Source organism: Pelophylax lessonae, assembly GCF_965119305.1.
Source record: "Pelophylax lessonae genome assembly, chromosome: 13".
NCBI lineage: Eukaryota > Metazoa > Chordata > Amphibia > Anura > Ranidae > Pelophylax > Pelophylax lessonae.
Window position 1 is genome coordinate 146,867,116 of NC_138780.1, and position 19,739 is coordinate 146,886,854.

The 19,739-nt window shown below is 43.5% G+C and overlaps 1 protein-coding gene across 1 annotated transcript in view; it reads left to right on the forward strand.

Moving 5' to 3' along the window:
- The window catches only part of PRKCH (protein kinase C eta), a 327,473-nt gene that overhangs the window by 164,850 nt on the left and 142,884 nt on the right, over positions 1 to 19,739 (forward strand). The window contains exon 4 of the mRNA XM_082242620.1: positions 8,889 to 8,923. Within this exon, the coding sequence (XP_082098746.1) occupies positions 8,889 to 8,923 (35 nt within the window). The remainder of the gene's footprint in view (positions 1 to 8,888; positions 8,924 to 19,739) is intronic.

Genomic DNA, 19,739 nt, shown 5'->3' on the forward strand with positions numbered 1-19,739 from the left:
ACAACACTGTCATTTCCACGTAATCCTAGCCACATGCTAGATATTGATTAGTAAATGGTATAGAAAATGGTTATAAATTGAGAGTGCATGATGGTACATGATGATCGAAAATGTATAGGAATAGGAGACGTTGGACCAGTATTTGTTATCCAGTTCCACTTCACTCATCCAGAGTTCAATATGTTCTTAAAATGATAGTTCTGTTAAACTGTTTGCTTTAACTAAGTGTATTGCATTCATCTTCAGAAGTCGAGGCTCTAATAGTGTAAAACCAAAATCTATTGCCAAGGAGTTTGAAATGACCTCAAAGACCTCATCAAAGATCATCTTGGTTATGAGTAGAGGGCAGGAAGTAAAGGTAATCTCCCTAACAGGCACACAAACCACAGTCACAATCAAGTTTGGCCTACTCTATCCAAAAATCAAAATCAAATTTTGGATACTAAAACGGTTTTGAATTTTCAGTTAGGCTGGGATTTTTTTTTTCCTTTCCTTATTATATACAGTTCATGCATATTCGCCAATATTAAATGTTAAAGTGGTTATAGAAGTATACAATAATTGACACTCTGTAGGGTATCCACTCTACCTTTTTTACCACAATGTAAAAGAGGGGTTTAGATTCTAAATGCTATTAAAGGCACTTTTTACTACTTATTGACTGAATGTTCTATCACGTCGATCTCTTGAAGTACAGAACAACCAATCAAATTAAGGCTGGCCATGCATTATACAAGTTTCTTATACAAATTTCTCTTAGATTTATCAAAACCATATAATATTAGGGGTATTAAGAATAATGGCAGTATCGATGCATCGCGATTCAGAAGCTCGTGATTCTGCATCGATGCTGACAGTCGGGCGAATCGATTGACGATGACGTCATCTGGCACTCCATGTAGTGCTCTGCCTCTCCTGGAGAAATACAGAGGCAGAACCTGCCTGGTGACCAAAGCCCCCTCCCCTTCCAGATGGACGCTGGAGCAGAAAGTCAGCTGATGAGCTGACAGTAAGTAGAGTGAAGGGGGAGACGCTCGAGGAGACCCCAACTCTCCACCACCTCTGCCTGATCCCTCTCGTCCAGCACCATCCCTCTGCCGGATCTCATTCCTCCACCACCATCCCTCTGCCTGATCCCATTCCTTCACCACCATCTCCCTCTGCCTACTCCCATTCCTCCACCATGCATCTGCCTAATCCCATTTCTCCACCACTATCCCTCTGCCGCTTATCGTATTCCTCCCCCACAATCCCTCTGCCTGATCCCATCTCTCAACCACCATCCTTCTGCCTGATCCCATTTTTCCTCCACCATCCCTTTGCCTTATCCCATTGCTCAACCACTATCTCTTTGCCTGATCCCATTACTCCACCACAATCCCTCTTCCTGATCCCATTTCTCCACCACCATCCCTCTGCCTGATCCCATTCCTCCACCACCATCTCTCTGCCTGATCCCATTCCTCCACCACCAACCCTCTGCCTGATCCCATTCCTCCACCACCATCCCTCTGCCTGATCCCATTCCTCCACCACCATCCCTCTGCCTGATCCCATTCCTCCACCACCATCCCTCTGCCTGATCCCATTCCTCCACCACCAAACCTCTGCCTGATCCCATTCCTTCACCACTAATCCCATTATTCCACTTTCACACACTCAATGTGAATGCAATCAGGCCGGCCCTTGCACTACCTAGTTGAAAGTAAAGCTAAAGGAAATTGAATAAGAGAATTGTATAATGTATGGCCAGCCTAACTCGGTGTATAGGTTATATTTTTCCATTAAAGCGGTGTTCAGGCCCCCCCCCTCCAAAAATATAAAGTCAGCAGCTACACATACTGTAGCTGCTGACTTTTAATATTAGGACATTTACCTGTCCTGGAATCCAGCGATTTCGGCACCGCAGTTGACGTTTCCATCGACTGTCAGATGCTGCTGTCACCATTGCCGGTAAGGGAAGCCTTTAGGCTTCACGGCTGGGTCCCTACTGCGCATGCGCAAAGCGCGCTGCGCTTGGTTACTGACCTGGAAGCAGAGGAGGAGAACTTCTGATGTACCTCGCCATGGTGAGGTCAGATGGCAATGGGGACAGGGTGCCTGTCAAAAACAGGTACCTGCTCCCCCCTCGCCCCCATAGGTGCCAAATGTGGCACCGGAGGGGGGAGGAGACAGGTAAGCAGAAGTTCCACTTTTGAGTGGAACTCCCCTTTAAGAAACAACAATGACTTCAGGGTCAAGTCTTGCTTTGAATGCTTCCCTTCAACACATCTCCTTCACTCCTTTCTACTCTGTAGAGTACAAAATGGCTGGTCTTGGGAATATGGAAAAAATGTTGGTTGTTTTGGGAGCCTTGCTTTTTTGTGTATATGTATGCTTGGGTTTCTTTTTTTTTTTTTCTTTTTTTTCATTCAAACATTTTTATTGAAGTAATAATCAAATGCAATGCACAGTTTAACTTTTTTTTTATCAAGATTTAAACATTAATTCTCAACACAAAGAAACAAATGCATGGAAAGCTAAGGCTGCATAACTTAGTATTGGTTGAGGTGTTGTGCTTAGACCCCCATCTTCTGTATTTTTTTTAATATTCTCTCTCCATAAAAAGCCTCTTTCCACCAGACTTTCCCATGCAGGAGACATTATCTTTTTCCACCACAATTTCCCATAGAAGGGACACCATCTCTTTGTAAGTGCAGACTTTGGTGTCACCATACAGAAGTGTGAAGTGCAGAGAAAGGTTGTAAACGGCGCTACTTTGTGCAAATAAATAATTAAATAGTAATAAAGTGCAATCTCTTATAATCAATAATAAATGAGAGGGTGTGTCCCATAAAACCGAAAGGGTTAAAAAACTATATTACTGTGTATCAAGTGGGTACAAGTAAAATATCCTGGTGTGTGATAGATAAAACCCAGAAGATGCTGAAGTGCAATAAATAAATAACATAGACAGTGTTTTTATTGTGATATACAAGTAATTAAATCAATCCACTGTGGAAATAAAATAATCAAATATTGGTGAATATTCCTGGCACTGTTACTATCAAAAGTGCAACATGCCAGTAGAAACCATATAAGTGAAGTAAAGTGAAATCAGGGAATAATCCCGTGTAAATGAATAGACCAAAATAAAATGAGAAATCAGCTGCAATCACCTGTGTGACCACTAGGTGTCGCGCTGTATATACAACCTGCCCTAAACGAAAGTTAGGCAAGATGGATCTTCAAAGGTCCCCCTCCACAATCAACCAAGCACCGATTGGCGAGTTTCCATATGGGGAGAAAAGAAAGGGGGAGCCTCGTGAAGTATCAATCATAAACTGAAGAAAAAGAACGTAGCATCCACTCACTATGAGAAGCCGTGGTAGCTGCCTCTCATCAGTTGCAATCGCCGGGAAGCTTCCGCGTTCCACGGCGGTGGAGTCTCAAACCGGAAGTGACGCAATGGACCCGCCCTACGCGTTTCGTCATTGACGTCTGCTGGAGCGGTGTCACCACGGCGCACTCCCGGTCTTCTTATAGCCAGCCCTTGTCATGGCAACAGATTGACTGCCGTCAGCCATCTTGGTGCTCCGTGTTCGTTGCCGAATGGAGGCCATCTTACTACTCCCTGTATTGCTATAGGTGAGTATAGAGGGCGGCTTGTTTACATCATTTACGAAGCAGCTATTCACGGGGCTACTACGAGGACCACAGCATAAAAAAATTGTTTAAAAATTGCAAAAGAGTGTGTTTCTAAAAAAGTATTTTTAATCTGGGGTACAACCTTTAATAGACAAAAAAATTAAAAGTAAATAATAAAATTATTGATCGTGCTAAAAATTTATAAAGTTAGTAAGCGGCATAAATTCCATCCACTCCAGGTTGGGAGAATATCTGGACAAATACTTACAACCAATTGTTCCCAAAGGAAAGTCCTACCTAAGGGACAGCAAACAGCTGCTATCAGATATTAAGGATTTAGAAATTGAGGAGGATGATATCCTAGTCACTATAGACGTAAATTCGCTATACACCAATATAGCACAAAAGGACGGATTGGATAGCGTTGAATGGGCACTTTATAAATATACAGACCTGAAACATGCACAGATGCACTTTATTCTAGATGGGTTAAAAATGGCTATGAACTCCAACTACTTTTGGTACAAGGGACGATACTATGCGCAGATCAAAGGAGTCACTATGGGGGCTAAGTATGCCCCCAGCGTCGCTAATATTTTCATGCAGAAATGGGAGGAAGAGCAAATATACAGCGTGGAACGCCCTCATCTAATTTATTACCGCAGATATATAGATGATATCATCATGATATGGAGAGGCAATATGGACACCTTACAAACCTTCTTTGATGAGATTAGCAGCAATGCTTATGGAATTACTTTTACAGGAAATTGGAATCGAGACAAAGTCGCTTATTTGGACTTAGAATTGTACAAAGAAGGAGGAAAATTAGCCAGCAAGACCTTTTTCAAGAAAACGGATAAGAATGGCTACATTCCAACTAGGAGCTGTCACCACCCGAAATGGTTGGGTAACATCCCCAAGGGACAGCTCCTAAGGATAAGGAGGAACTGTAGCAATATACAGGATTTTGAAATTCAAGCGGACATTTTAATACAGAGGTTTGTTGAAAAAGGCTACAAAAAGAAAGATTTAATACATTTGAAACAACTAGTAAGGAATACCACAAGAGAAGACTTAATTAAAGAAAACAAATCTAAGGTAAATGAGAATAAGCACGAATTTGCTTTTATAACGGGTTTTAATAGACAACATAAGCAACTTGAAAATATTATTAAAAACCATTGGCCCATATTGACAGCAGATAGAACTTAGAAGAGAATTCTCCCAAGCAAACCATCCTTTGTATATAGGCGGGCACCCACACTTAAAGATAGGGTGGTACATAATGTGATAAACCCACCCAAAACCATTTCTCTCCCTACAAGCATTAATGGATTTTTCAGGTGCCAAAAATGCTTACCTTGCAGGACCAATAGGAGGCAACCTAGAAAAATCAAAACTTTTAAATCTCATACTACAGGGGTGGAGTATAAAATAAAAGACACCATCACTTGTACCAGCACACATGTGACATACGTTATTGAATGTCCATGTCATCTGCAGTATATAGGGAGAACCACCCGCCCCCTATACGTGAGAATTAGGGAACATGTCAAAAATATAAAAAAGGGCTTTGACAAACATAACTTGTCAAGACACTTCAAGGAAAGACACTCCCAGGACCCCTCTGGCCTAATTTTTTTATGGCATTGATAAAATAAAAGGGGACTGGAGAGGAGGCAATAAGAGAAGAATGATTTCGAAAAATGAAACTAAGTGGATTTTCCTGATGCGATCTTTGAGACCTGATGGACTAAATGCTGATATAGACCTGAACTGTTTCATTACTGATGTCTAAAAACCCGTTTTTTACACAAAAAAATTATTTTTATTCAAAATATCTCTTTTTTTGTCTGACATCCATTTAAACCCCCCCCTTTTTTTGGGAGGGGCCTTTTTTAAGGCCTTTTATGGAGCCTTTTGAAATGTTTAGGGTGTTTTTGGAGGGTTTTTAAAGGATTTTTATAGGGGATTTTTTAAGATATATTTTTTAAGATATTTTTTAAAAATGTTTTTTGGAGAATTTTTAAGAAGATGTGTTCAGAGTTTTAAACGGATTCCTACATGATCCTTCTAATATAATTTATATTTTACCTTGAATATTAAGAAGTCCTTACCACAGCCTATAATTCTCTCCCTCATGCCTTTGTACATTGTTTTTATGCATCTTTTATGCATGTGTTTTGTTTTGCTCTTCCAGTACTTATCTTGGATAGATTATTGCACTAAAAATTCCATTAGGTGTATAGCCCTTTTCTCATTTATTACCATTATTCCACCCCGCTACCCTTCTGGTATTTTATTAAGAAAATCCTTGGACATTCCTCATTTCCTTTTTTTCCAATTCCTCTTTTCTAATTTTATCATTTTATTCATTAATTTCTCTTACCTAAATTTTTTTACCATTTTTCACAATTTTATATATACAATTATATATATACTTTTCCCACACACATATATCCCCTTTGTATTGAACCAACTTCCCACTATACCCACCTCCAGTGAAAACGGTACTTTTTACGGGATTAAGCAATTTTATGTCTCAGCCTTCTCATCCAACATCGGATCATTTTTTGATTTTTTTGGATTTTAGGCTTTTTAAATTATTTTTCTTTCCGGCTTTCCCTTACACACACAGCCGTGATTTTTGGTCTCTAAGAATATACCGTGATATCCAAATCCCCCCCATGAGGTGGATAGGATGACTCACAGAGAGCATAGCCCCAGGAATGTTTCTAGTAATATTATGCTTGAAAAAGACTCTCAACACTGTTTTTAAGTTTTTTAGCACGATCAATAATTTTATTATATTTACTTTTAATTTTTTGTCTATTAAAGGTTGTACCCCATATTAAAAATACTTTTTTAGAAACACACTCTTTCTTTTGCAATTTTTAAACAATTTTTTTATGCTGTGGTCCTCGTAGTAGCCCCGTGAATAGCTGCTTCGTAAATGATGTAAACAAGCCGCCCTCTATACTCACCTATAGCAATACAGGGAGTTGTAAGATGGCCTCCATTCGACAACGAACACGGAGCACCAAGATGGCTGACGGCAGTCAATCTGTTGCCATGACAAGGGCTGGCTATAAGAAGACCGGGAGTGCGCCGTGGTGATGCCGCTCCAGCAGACGTCGATGACGAAACGCGTAGGGCGGATCCATTGCGTCACAGCGTCACTTCCGGTTTGAGACTCCACCGCCGTGGAACGCGGAAGCTTCCCGGCGATTGCAACTGATGCGAGGCAGCTACCACGGCTTCTCATAGTGAGTGGATGCTACGTTCTTTTTCTTCAGTTTATGATTGATACTTCACGAGGCTCCCCCTTTCTTTTCTCCCCATATGGAAACTCGCCAATCGGTGCTTGGTTGATTGTGGAGGGGGACCTTTGAAGATCCATCTTGCCTAACTTTCGTTTAGGGCAGGTTGTATATACAGCGCGACACCTAGTGGTCACACAGGTGATTGCAGCTGATTTCTCATTTTATTTTGGTCTATTCATTTACACGGGATTATTCCCTGATTTCACTTTACTTCACTTATATGGTTTCTACTGGCATGTTGCACTTTTGATAGTAACAGTGCCAGGAATATTCACCAATATTTGATTATTTTATTTCCACAGTGGATTGATTTAATTACTTGTATATCACAATAAAAACACTGTCTATGTTATTTATTTATTTATTGCACTTCAGCACCTTCTGGGTTTTATCTATCACACACCAGGATATTTTACTTGTACCCACTTGATACACAGTAATATAATTTTTTAACCCTTTCGGTTTTATGGGACACATCCTCTCATTTATTATTGATTATAAGAGATTGCACTTTATTACTATTTATTTATTTGCACAAGGTAGCACCGTTTACAACCTTTCTCTGCACTTCACATATATCTTGACCCCTTTTGGGGTTTGGTTGTTGGCCGCTTACACCTGTTAGTCCTTCACGCCTCACCGCACACTCCATAGCGCTGGTCAAATTCTGCTTTTACACACCATACAGAAGTGCCTGCCCTAGAGTCTGCTCCAGACCCTGCCCCAAAAACTTTTCATCTTTCACTGGAGGTGAAGCTAAACAAAGTCCTCTTTGGTATGCGGGTATCCATGGGTCACAATAACTAATAGGGTTTCAACAATAGCACAAGTACCCACAGAGCTTAAAATTTGGTTGCTCCAAAGCAGAGCTGAATCATCCACAATGCAATAAAGGGCCCAGCTTCAGCCATCACCCTCATTAAATAAACCAGGAGGAAATTGGTAAAAGTGTTACTAAACCCAGTACCCTGCATTCACTAAATCTGGTCTCCCACAGTACACAGAACATGGAAATGCAATAATTTTAGTAAATATAAACTGCCAAATACCTTTTCTCATCAGTAGTATATAGCAGTCTTGTGATCAGTAAAGAGGAAATAATCTGGCGCACCAAGACTATATAGTCCAGTCGGCAATTAAATGTCTAAAAGACCAATAATAAGGGTTGGGGTTAGTCCAAGATAGTCTCTGATCCGTGTAGGATGCAATATTGTAAAGGAAAGGCGTGGGACCACCTGCGGCTGCCATCCTCAGAGTTGTGACCGGCTCTGTGTGATTCAATAGGAAAAAAGACAAAGGGAAGGAAGCGCCAGCTAAGTGCAGTATCCCAGTTAAAAGTTTTAATGACAATGGATGAAAAACACTCACAAGAAGTAAGAGATAAAAAGGCTCATCTGGTGCATCTATACAGCCAGGCTCCTGATCTGTCCATCCGTCTCTCCAAACAACTGAAACCCATCACAGTGGTCCTGCAGATCCGATCAAGGAGTAATCTTCACCAACATACTCTGCACCAGATGAGCCTTTTTATCTTCTACTTCTTGTGAGTGTTTTTTTATCAATTGTCATTAAAACTTTTAACTAGGATACTGCACTTAGCTGGCGCTTCCTTCCCTTTGCCTTTTTTTTCCTTGTGATTTCGATCAGTGTCTGGTAAGAGATTGTGGGAGGAGTATTGAACATTGCACACCACAGTACAGCAGAGGTGAACAACTCATCATTAAGTCCTTTTCAACTGGCTCTCTGACTCGGTTCCTGGGAAACATTCTGGTCCAAGGCGATGGCTTAAAATAGCGAGTGGAAAACTTGCCTGTATATAGTGGAAAAAATAATCTGAAAAGTATTTGCTTATGGTACGGTTACAACTGTTCTAATGCAGTTGTGAGATCTTGATGACAGAAATTGAATAACTGTAAATTTTTTTGTTTATTACAGGGGAGTGTTTGGCAAGCAGGGGTATCAGTGTCAAGGTAAGGTAACCAGATCCAATATCATTTATCTGATGGGCATGAGTTGTAGGCAAGAAATTGATACTAAATGACTAATGGCTTTCCACATAACTTGAAAATGCTTGCATGCAAAGCAAATTTATATCACTGTTACTTGGAAATTACACGTTTTTTTTATCCTTTTATGCTACGAGGGGCATTCAAGTCAATCGGGGACTTTTGAGTTTATATAATAAAAGAACAAATTTCTCAAGGAGTGGAAACTGAATTCATTTTTACTCACCTGTTACATTTATACACTTTTCCCAGTGTTTAACATATGCCTCAAAAGCTTCGGCATAGAAAAACTTGTCAGTACGACTGAACCATCCTAGGACTGTCTGCTTCACTTCCTCATCAGTGCTGAAATGCTGACCTCTGTGGGGTTGGAACCACCACGACTGGGATCGTCCTTGATGGACGTACAGCCATCTTTAAAACAATTACACTCTTTAAATGTCTTACTGTGGCTGGGTGTCTCATCACTTTACTATACTTGAAGTCTTTTGTAGATATCCGTGGGTTTTACGCCTTCGTTCACAAGAAACTTCACCACCACACGCTGTTTCATGCACCTATTAACACGTTGTCTGCCATCTTGATTAATGGTCTCTGGATTGGCCCCGCGACATGTGCGCCCCCCATCAGTCATAGGACACACTTTCCACTTACTATTGCGTGCCACACTAGTATCCCTTTTTATACCTGTAAAATTAAAAGTCCTGGTTTGACTTGAACGCCCCTCATACATGACAATGAGGCAACAGCATCAGGTAGAAATATGGTTCTCATCCATCTCTCTTACCCCTCTCAGTTGTTAATCATTTGCCAACTGTATAATTTACTAGGGATGCACCGAAATGAAAATTCTGGGCCGAAACCGAAAATGCATGATGCCCTTGGCCGAAAACCAAAACCAAAAATGACTTTTTTCCCCTAAACGATTTTAAAATAAATAGAACAGGGGCATACACCAAAAACAGGCAGCGACGTACACCTGTAGCTGCCAGTATATGTACTGTGACGGGTTGGCAAAAGGTTAATTTAATTACCAATGGAATTTGTATTATGCAGCATAAGGGAGTTAATGTATTGCCACTGCTGATCACTGATGCATTAGTGACCGACCAGTGGCAGTTAATTAACCCCTTTGTGCTGCATTAGTGCAACCAGTATCGTTGTTAATTAACACTGGTTGCACTGATACTGGTTGCACTAATGCAGCAAAAAGGGGTTAATTAACTGCCACTGGTCGGTCACTAATGCATCAGTGACCAGCAGTGGCAATACATTAACCCCCTCATGCCTCATAATACAAATATCACTGGTAACCTCGTCTCAGCCTCAGCGTCCCCCCTCCCCCTGCCTCAGCGCCTCAGCGCCCCCCCGCCTCAGCGCCCCCCCCCGCCTCAGCGTCCCCCTGCCTCAGCGTCCCCCCTCCCCCTGCCTCAGCGTCCCCCCTCCCCCAGCATCAGCGTCCCTCCCTATCCCAATGATGCAATCTCCTTACTCTCAGCTCCTCCTGTGTCCTTCCTTTCAAAAGACCCGCCTCTGGCCAGCGGCCCACCTCCCTGTGATGTCACTACTACTACGATGTGCATGAATGAACTAACACACCGGGCAGGCGGGCGAGCGGCCGCTAATAGCTATAATTAAGTGAGCACTTCACTTCCCTGTCAGCGGAGATACCCGCCTGATAGGGAAGTGAACAGCTCACTTAGTTACAGCTATTAGCGGCCGCTCGCCCGCCCGGTGTGTTCATTCATGCACATCGTAGCAGTAGTGACATCACAGGGAGGCGGGCCGCCGGCCAGAGGCGGGTCTTTTGAAACCTGCGCTGCGCCTGCCGCGGCCATCATTAATATCAGCATCTTTAACCCATTTTTGGCCGAAACGGAATAAGCCAATTTTCGGTCGAAAATTTTGGTTGCCGAAATTTCAGTGCACCACTATAATTTACATATACGGTGGCAAGGTGGCACTGCTGCACCGGACCATGTACCTGGTATGTTATGCTCTGTGCATCGGAGTCTCCGCTGCCGAGTGGGGGCAGGAGCGCGCCGCCGGCGGCGTATGCTTGCCCCCAAGCTGCAGTTGCGCGACCGACGTAGCCCTACGTCGGTTCGCGCAGAAGGGCCAGCCTGCAGCAGTATATATGTGGTGGGCGGTCCGGAACTGGTTAAAAATGGACAGTCTCGAGGCACCCTTAAAAAAAGATGGACAATCTCGAGGCACCCCATTCAAAAATGTAAAAACTATGCTAATAGTTTTACATAATGCAGCAACATCCACACAAGTAGGACACCCATTGCTACAGGCGATTTATTCTTCCAAAGCAAATACACTTTTTTGCAAACTGGTACTGACTAGTATTCCAATGTTTCTCTTCTCCCTTAGTTTTTCTCCATCACTCAGCTAACACTGATAGAGAGGGGCAGGAGAGGAGGATACAAGAATGCTGTGCAGGCAACTGACATTCTCCATATCAAATGATGATGCCATTGGTCATTAGGATGCTGGCTGCTAGTAGATTGTAATGGTGCACAAGGAAAACCTGTGGCTTTGTGTAACTAAATGGCAGGCTTCATCCACACGCCAGCTTGTATACAGTTTTTGGGCAATTTGTAGGCATTTGGCCAAGGCACCCCTGAAGAAACCTCAAGGCACCCTGGTTGAAAAGGCTGGTCAAGAGATTATCTTACAGAATAGAGTATTACTCACATAGTGTGTTAAATGTGTCTTTGGCAGTCTCTGTGTCCTACAGCAGCCAATCAGATTCCTTCTTTCATCCTCCCATGTTCTAAAGCGGGAGCCCGATTAAAGCTGTGAACCAGTGCAGATAGTTGGAGACAGATACTTTAATAAATGAGGAGCTTTGTGTTAATCAGTTTAGGTCGGACGGATATCAATGTCATCCATGCACTCAGCAGTTTGGTTGGCGGGGTGAACAATGCTGCCTCTATACTTTAGGTTTCAGCGATAGAATGGTTCTGAATTCATTTGTGTGACTGCAGTTATCGGATGTCTAAATAATTCAATTAAATTCTAAGAGTAGGTCATAATCTGCAGTTATTCGCCTGCTAACTGACCCTCTGTAATGTAGTCCATTTTTGCACTTAGAGGCAGAAATAAAAAAAAAAAGCATTTTCATGAAAATTAATGCTTTGTTGAGTTTAACCCCTTACTGCCAAGCCTATGCGCATGTAGGCAGCCTCACTGATGCTGGTCGTCTTCCATGGGGCCGCATACATGTTTATGAGAGCGTGCTGCACAGTGTGCTCCCAACTTGGAGGCGGAGCTGTCCCTGCCAGCTCTGGGTCCCATATTAACTGGGTGCTGGCAGAGACCGACCCCTGACAGCCATTGGCTATCACAGTGATCAATCATTGTTCTTTCCTCTTGAATGGAACAAAAGATGCATTGTATCTTTTTCTCCTTTCTAGAGGAGAAGATTGTAAAAACAGGAAAAAACTAAAAAACAAAATAGCTAGATCAGGGTTTGATTTAGATCAGGGTTAGGATCAAGGTTAAGGTCAAGGTTTGGGTCAAAGGTCAGGGTCAGTGTGTTTTAGGTAGGATAAAAAAAGGCAAAATGTTCTCTATTGTTTCTGGGCCCTACTAGAGGTACAAACAAATAAGACACTCATATGCAGGGCCGCTGAAAAGGGGGGGACCACCAGTTCTCCTGTAGGGGGCCCGGGCACACAGGGGGGCCCCAACAGCACGGGTAATTTGTGTGGTTGGGCAGGGGGACAATTACAGAAGGAAACCCCGTGCGGCTCTCTGCAGCAGCTGAAAGCCAATTTCTCCCCCTCCTTCCAGCTTTCAGCTGCTGCAGGGAGAGACACAGAGCATTGTTCCCGTTATTGCTTCTCCAACACTGATCCCCCTCCCTGTTCTGCCTGCTTCTGATCCCCCCCCCCCTTTCTCTCACAGAGCACTGCAGATTTCCCTATCCTGTATAAAAAAAAAATAGGAAATTCTAAAAAAAAAAAAAAAAAAAAAATTAATCATTGTAATAAAAAAATTAAGAAAATTGTATAATAAAATAATTGTATACATTTTAAAAAAAAATGTATATGTATTTTTTTTAAATGAAAAAAAAAAAACAATTAATAAGGGCTAAGTCACACAGGTTCTCTGTTATGTTTGAGTCCGCTAATAATGATTTTAGTGAGAATATTGTCTTGATATATTCAGGTATTTGTTGGGGAGCCCTGCCAGGGAGGTTGTACTGGGCCCCGTGATTTCAAACCGTAGCCTTGCTCATATGTGATAGCCACGCCATCGTCAGGAGTGGGAGATATTTTTTTATTTTGTTCTTTGGTGGTAGGTCATGATGAGGGCAAGAAATTAAAAAAAAAAATTATAATCCTTTTACTATTTTGGGCCAATTTAGTTTAATTTAGTAATAAAAAAAAATCTAAAAATATCCATTAGTATTTAACAATGAAATAAAGGTCTAGTTTGTCATGAAAAAATGTGGTTTAATTTACATAGCTACACTAAGTAGTTGTGGTGATATGTAGTTTTACCAGCCCATGTCACAGTTGCAAAGTTGGGTTTGGGCATTAAGATTTGTTTTAGCGAAGTCACGAAAGGGTTAAAGCTGAACTCCAGGCAGTGCTTTAAGTGGCCCAAAAGAGGTGCCGGTACTCTATTATAGCCTATACTTTTTTTGCCCCCCCCACCCCACATCAGGGTCCCCACAGAGCACCCCCTCTGGCCTGGGCTGGGACTCTGGAGCAGGGGGACTCACTGGTGGTGACTGGTTTGGCTCTGGAGTGGGAAAAGTTCTTGGGGGGGCAATTGAGGGCGCAGATGTCCAAAATGAGGTGGCGGTATGCTCAAGAGCCATATTTGGAAGTGGCGGTACTGAGTACCAGTGCATACCGGCCCGCTTAAAGCAGTGACTCAAGGCAAATGGCTAATTACACAGAATATGTACAAATATGAGAGCTGTTTTACCAGTCATTGTATTTATATTTCTGACCATTCTGCCCTAAGATCTACACAGCGGTCACACAGCACAGCCCTGTCTGGCATAGAAAAAGACCTGGCTTTTCTCTGCGGCAGTTAAAGAGGACTTCCAGACCAAAAAATGTAGCTGCTGACTGATAAAAAACAGCCACTCACCTGTCCCACGGTCCAGGGGTGAGCTCAACCCAGCCGTCTTTATCCTCAGTCCTCCTTCGGCGGCGCCAGGATCTGCACTGTGGTCACCCGACTGTGACAGCTTGCAGCTTCACAGCCGGATGCCCACTGCGCATGCGCAAGTCACGCAGCACATCCTGGATTGGTGGAGGCAGTCTTCTGAGACCTGTCAGTGTCCCAGAAGACTGCAGGGGGAAGAGATGGAGGAGGACTTTAATTGCAGAGTGTCAAAATCGGGTACCTGCTAAACCCCCCCTCCCGCTCTTCAAAAGTGCCAAGTGTGCAAGAGGAGCGGGGGAAGAGTCCCTAAAGTGGAACTTCCCCTTCTGGGTGGAGTTCCGCTTTAGGCATTACTTACCGGTCTTGTCCCTCCCTTGTCTGTGACTGCACAGTGAAAGGAGAAGCAGCATACTGATTAGTTCACTTCTATCACTCTTTTCTCTCCTGCTATCAGCATTATGCTTGCACTGCAGCAGAACTGATTGGCTCTTTGTTCTGTTACTCACTTCTTCCAGTCTAAACTGATAACGTTTCCCCCACCTGAGGCTGATACAAAGTCAGATTCAGGTACTTGCACTGCTTGCATTACAAAAAAAAAAATACATTGAAAGTAAAACTAAAGGCAAAACATTTTTGTTAGGTATGGATGGAGTGGAGAGGTAAAACACCTGTCATTTTTTATTGCTGTCTATGTCCCCGTTAGGGAGATTCGCCTTCTATATTTGCCCTGTTTACTGTTATCATTGAAAGGAAAAGGAAAAAAAACCCAAATTTTGGGTTGTCCCCAGAAAAGTAATAGAGGGGAAATCATGCAATGGGGACACTAATGCTGTCGACCTGGGAGCCCCAAGAGATTTATATTAAAAAAGAATAGCGCACACATGCAAAGGAAATTACTACCAAATTTGAAGACAATCCATAAATAAAAATGGGGATTTGGTCCCACCATATGGCCATATAGTGCTCAAGCCCACCATTACGTCAAAGTACCCCATTATCAGTGGGTCCTACACTATCCATGAAAAAGAGATGAATCCAGCCTTTCTAACTCTTGGAGATAATACTCCTTGCTGGGAAAGATGTGCAAATGCACTACAGGGGACTCCTCCTATATCCACTTGATAGTGGACACTGATAGAGTACAGGTGTGTGTGGGGGGTGGGCTGGGTTGCTCAACCTCGGTAGTCTGGTCAGACCGAATACATAATAAACAAGCAGATTCCCTTAATTTTCAGGGATTTCCTCTCACTTCCTGTTTTGCTATGGGACAGGAAGTGAAGGGAAATCTCCCCAAAGGGACAAAAATAAACCCTACAGGGGTCTATCCAAAATGAAAAAAAAAAGTTTGCTTTATAGTTCTACTTTACCCACTTGACCCAGGAAAATTTACCCCCCCTCCCCCCTTCCTGACCGGGCTATTTTTTTCTATATGGCACTGCATTACTTTAGATGACAATTGCGCGGTCATGCGACCGGTACTCAAATAAAATTGGTCCTTTTTTCCCACAAATTTGGTGGTATTTGATTATCTCTGCATTTTTATTTTTTGCGCTAGAAATAAAAAAAGGCTGACATCTTTGAAAAAAAAAAACAAAACAATATTTTTTACTTTCTGCTCTAAAACACATCCAATAAAAAATGTAATTTCTTCACCAATTTAGTTTGTGCAACCAAAAAACACAGCGCTGAAACAATGTACAATCATAAATAATGTGACAAAAAAACAATGTGTCTAATTTCACATAAATATTACATAAATATATCCAGTCCCAGTGATAGATTAAACAATAATCCAATGTTTGATATAAGCAAGTGCCCAGTGAAAAAATTGTGATCACACGTGACCAATAATACAAAACTTCCAAGTGGATTCTTGTGAATGTGATTCCAATGTGCACTTCCCCACAAGTGAGTCCACTTACCAGAAAACATGGACCCCTAAACCGGACGGCACAGGGGTCTAACAGGCTAGGTAAGTGGATTAGGATATTGTCCCTTTAAGGTGTCCTCTCAGTGTATAGGTATTTCATGGGCTCATCAATATTACGTCAAAAATACTCCCAGGCATAAGCGGAACAATCATACCGTGCTGTAATGCTGTATTCCTAAAAGCAAAGAGCCTGCGTTCCAGCGTACTTCTGCTTGCGTTTCACCGCACCGGGAAGTGACATCGTAGGTTGATGTGAAGGCTGGAAATTACGTTGACGCGTTTCGCCCCTCCCTGTGGGCGTTTTTAAAGACATTTTCAAAGTTGTCTATTTTGTCTATATTTATGTGAAATTAGACACATTTGTTTTTTTTGTCACATTATTTATGAATGTACAATGTTTAAACGCTGTGTTTTTGGTTGTACATATTATTTTCACTTGGTGATGAGCAGCAGCGGCAGTATTGTATCAATATTTTTTGTTGCTTAGCGCAGGGTGGATTTTTTTTGGTCATTCTTCACCAATTTAGGCCGATGTGTATTCTGCTACATATTTTTAGTTAAAAAATCCCAATAAGCATATATTGATCAGTTTGTACAAAAGTTATAGCGTTTGCAAACTATGGGATAGATTTATGAAATTTTTATTTATTTTTTTCTTACTAGTTTTGGCGGTGATAAGTGACTTATAGCGCTTTTAGCGACTTTTATAGTGATAAGTGCTAAAAATATGCACTGTCACTGTACTAATGACACTGGCTGGGAAGGGTGTAGCGCTACCCCCTCAGGAGCCGCTGAAGTAAAACGGGTCCCTTGCTCCGCCTTTCAACCCCCAAGATCAAGCTCCACCCCTCTGGCACACCTGGTGATTTTCTGGGTATATGCGCCTTTAATAATACACTTAGACACAATGAAGCACCAAGTTAACAGTTTACTAGACAATTAAAGTGTAGCAGTTACAAATGAATACGACAGTTAAAGATAAATTATAAAGATAAGTTAAAGGAGTTAAAGAACCAAATGAAAATCCTGAATCCTCAACCCAGTAGCAGAACTATCAGGGATCAGGGTCGCAGCGGTCGCGCTTGCGACCGGGCCCTGGAGTTCCGCCACCTGAGGGGGGCCCTCCAGCCCCCGTTCTCTTACCGCGGCCACGGCGTGAGGGGGCCCATCCATCCGCCTGAGTGTTCTGGGCTGGCTAGTGGCTACTACGTACGAGTCCGCCCTCCATGGTCGCTGTGCGTGGGGGGGGGAGGTGTCTACAGCGTCCGCCGGTTGCTAGGAGGTCGAGGAGGCTGGCTGGGCAGTTTTCTGTAAAGCAATCTTCTGCAGCTTGCACCGCCCTCAGCCCTGCCGATCCTCCAATAAACACTCAGGAGGCTGATGCAGTGAGGCAGGGGTGGACACTGAAAGAAAGTCAGCTGACCAGCTGACACCAATAGAGTGCAGGGGGAGGAGGAGTTCTCCCCTCTGCGAAGAAACCACACACTGCCTGCTAGAAGCGTGCATGCCTGACTGGAGTGGAGTTGCTGAGTGAGGGGGAATCGTCTGACTCTGACCGACTCCACTGCTATGTAAGTAAACTTTCCTTGAAGAATTTTGATCCCAAACTCCACCCTTGCTGGCTTTCTGCCTCTTAATGATCCCATGCCTGGCACAGAACAGATCTCATCCCTATCTACAACAGAGGTGTTGGGGGGGGGGGGGGGGTGTAGGGATGAGATCTGCGGTGGTGGGGGGGGTGGGATCAGTAAGACAGAGGTGGTGGTGGGGGAGGATGACACCACATCCCACCCCTCCTCCACCCCACCCTCCCCACCATCGCCCCCACTGATCCCTCTCCACCATCGCCCCTTCACCACCGCCATTGATCCCACCCCCCTCCCAACCATCACCCCCCCTCACCACCGCCATTGATCCCACCCCCCTCCCAACCATCACCCCCCCTCACCACCGCCATTGATCCCACCCCCCTCCCAACCATCACCCCCCCCTCACCACCGCCATTGATCCCACCCCCCTCCCAACCATCACCCCCCCTCACCACCGCCATTGATCCCACCCCACCATCCACCCCCCCTCACCACCGCCTCTGATCCCACCCCTCTCACCATCGCCACCACTAATCTTACCCCCCTTCACCACCTCTGATCACACCCCCCTCCCCACCATTGCCGCCACTGATCCCACCCCCCTCCCCACCATTGCCGCCACTGATCCCAGCCCCCTCCCCACCATTACCCTTCATGATTTCTTGCACCGGGGCCCTGAGAAATCTAGTTACGCCTCTGCCTCAACCCATAACTTGAGCACTCTGGATCTGGAATACAAACCACAAATATATTTTTTATTTATTTCAGGTACTTGTATAGCGCTGTCAATTTACGCAGCGCTTTACATATACATCGTACATTCACATCAGTCCCTGCCCTCAAGGAGCTTACAATCTAAGGTCCCTAACTCACATACATACACAGTAGGGCCATACATATATATGCTAGAGAATTGTATTTTGACCACAAATTAAGGTTGACTGTACTTAGAGAATAACTGTAAAATAAACAGTATAACAACACTGCTAAATATCACTCTGTGGCACTCTGTGTATTAACAGGGGCCCCCTTTATACTCACTTGCAAGAGTCTCCTGGAGAGTGAGGCCTTACAGTCTTCACCGGCAAGGAATCCTCAATCAATCCAAGGGAAGTAATTTTAATCAAAATAAGTGATTAGTAGCTGTAATCCCCCAAAGTAGTAAGCAATTGTAATCCACAAAGATGAATGTGAAACAGATTTTGATGCTTCTTAATAGGCAAACAGCCTAGTACTGGAAAAGGGCTTAAGGCCTGGTTCACCCACTTCGCACTATATATAACTGCAGTGTCCAGTGTTGATTTCAGAACTTATTATGGCCTGCTACTCATAGTTCGACAGTTCTGCCCTGATTCAGTCTAAAGATGTGATATATGCAGATGTAGATGCTGGATGTCTCTCACCAATACTGGGAACTCCGTTCTGCTCTCCAAACAGATCCCGCTCTGCTTAGCAACACTCACGGCCTCTCTGGGCATCCTTCCACTCGGTCAGTTACTCCGCTGTAACATCCACCGATGTGCGAACACCAGCATCCGCGCTGCTGAAGCCTCATCCACTAGGCCTCAAACACAGTCTGTGTCTCAGCACACCTGCAGGCCGATCTGTCCTCCTTGAAAGCTGGAAGCTAAGAGAGAGATATGCATGAAGCAGGCCAGTGTCTCTCTGCTCTGATCTTCCCTTTCCCCCCCGTTGCATCAAGGGATTGTAGTTTCTGCAGTCCAAACAACAGTCTGCTCACAGTTCAGAACTATATTTCACACAATCCTGTTATTCTATTTCCTGTGAGAGGCTGACCTCTGCTGGAGCAGTCTTAAAGGTTCACACACACACACACACACACACACAGAAACCAGGGGGGTAAATCTGCATTGTTAGAATATGACAGTCTGCTACAAGGGGTTAACATCAGGGGCAATCAAAGGGTCAACACTGTGCCTAGCTAATGTTTGTGTAGTGGGGGAGGTGCTTTTACTAGGGGAAGGCATAGAATGGTGTCCCTGCTTTACAGGAACACAGGATCCATGCCTTCTCTACTGACAGAACACCAATCTGCCTTCTTTACATAGGCAGAATGCCGTTCTGCTTGTGTATCGAAGGATCAGCAGGTGCTAGCGGACATCAG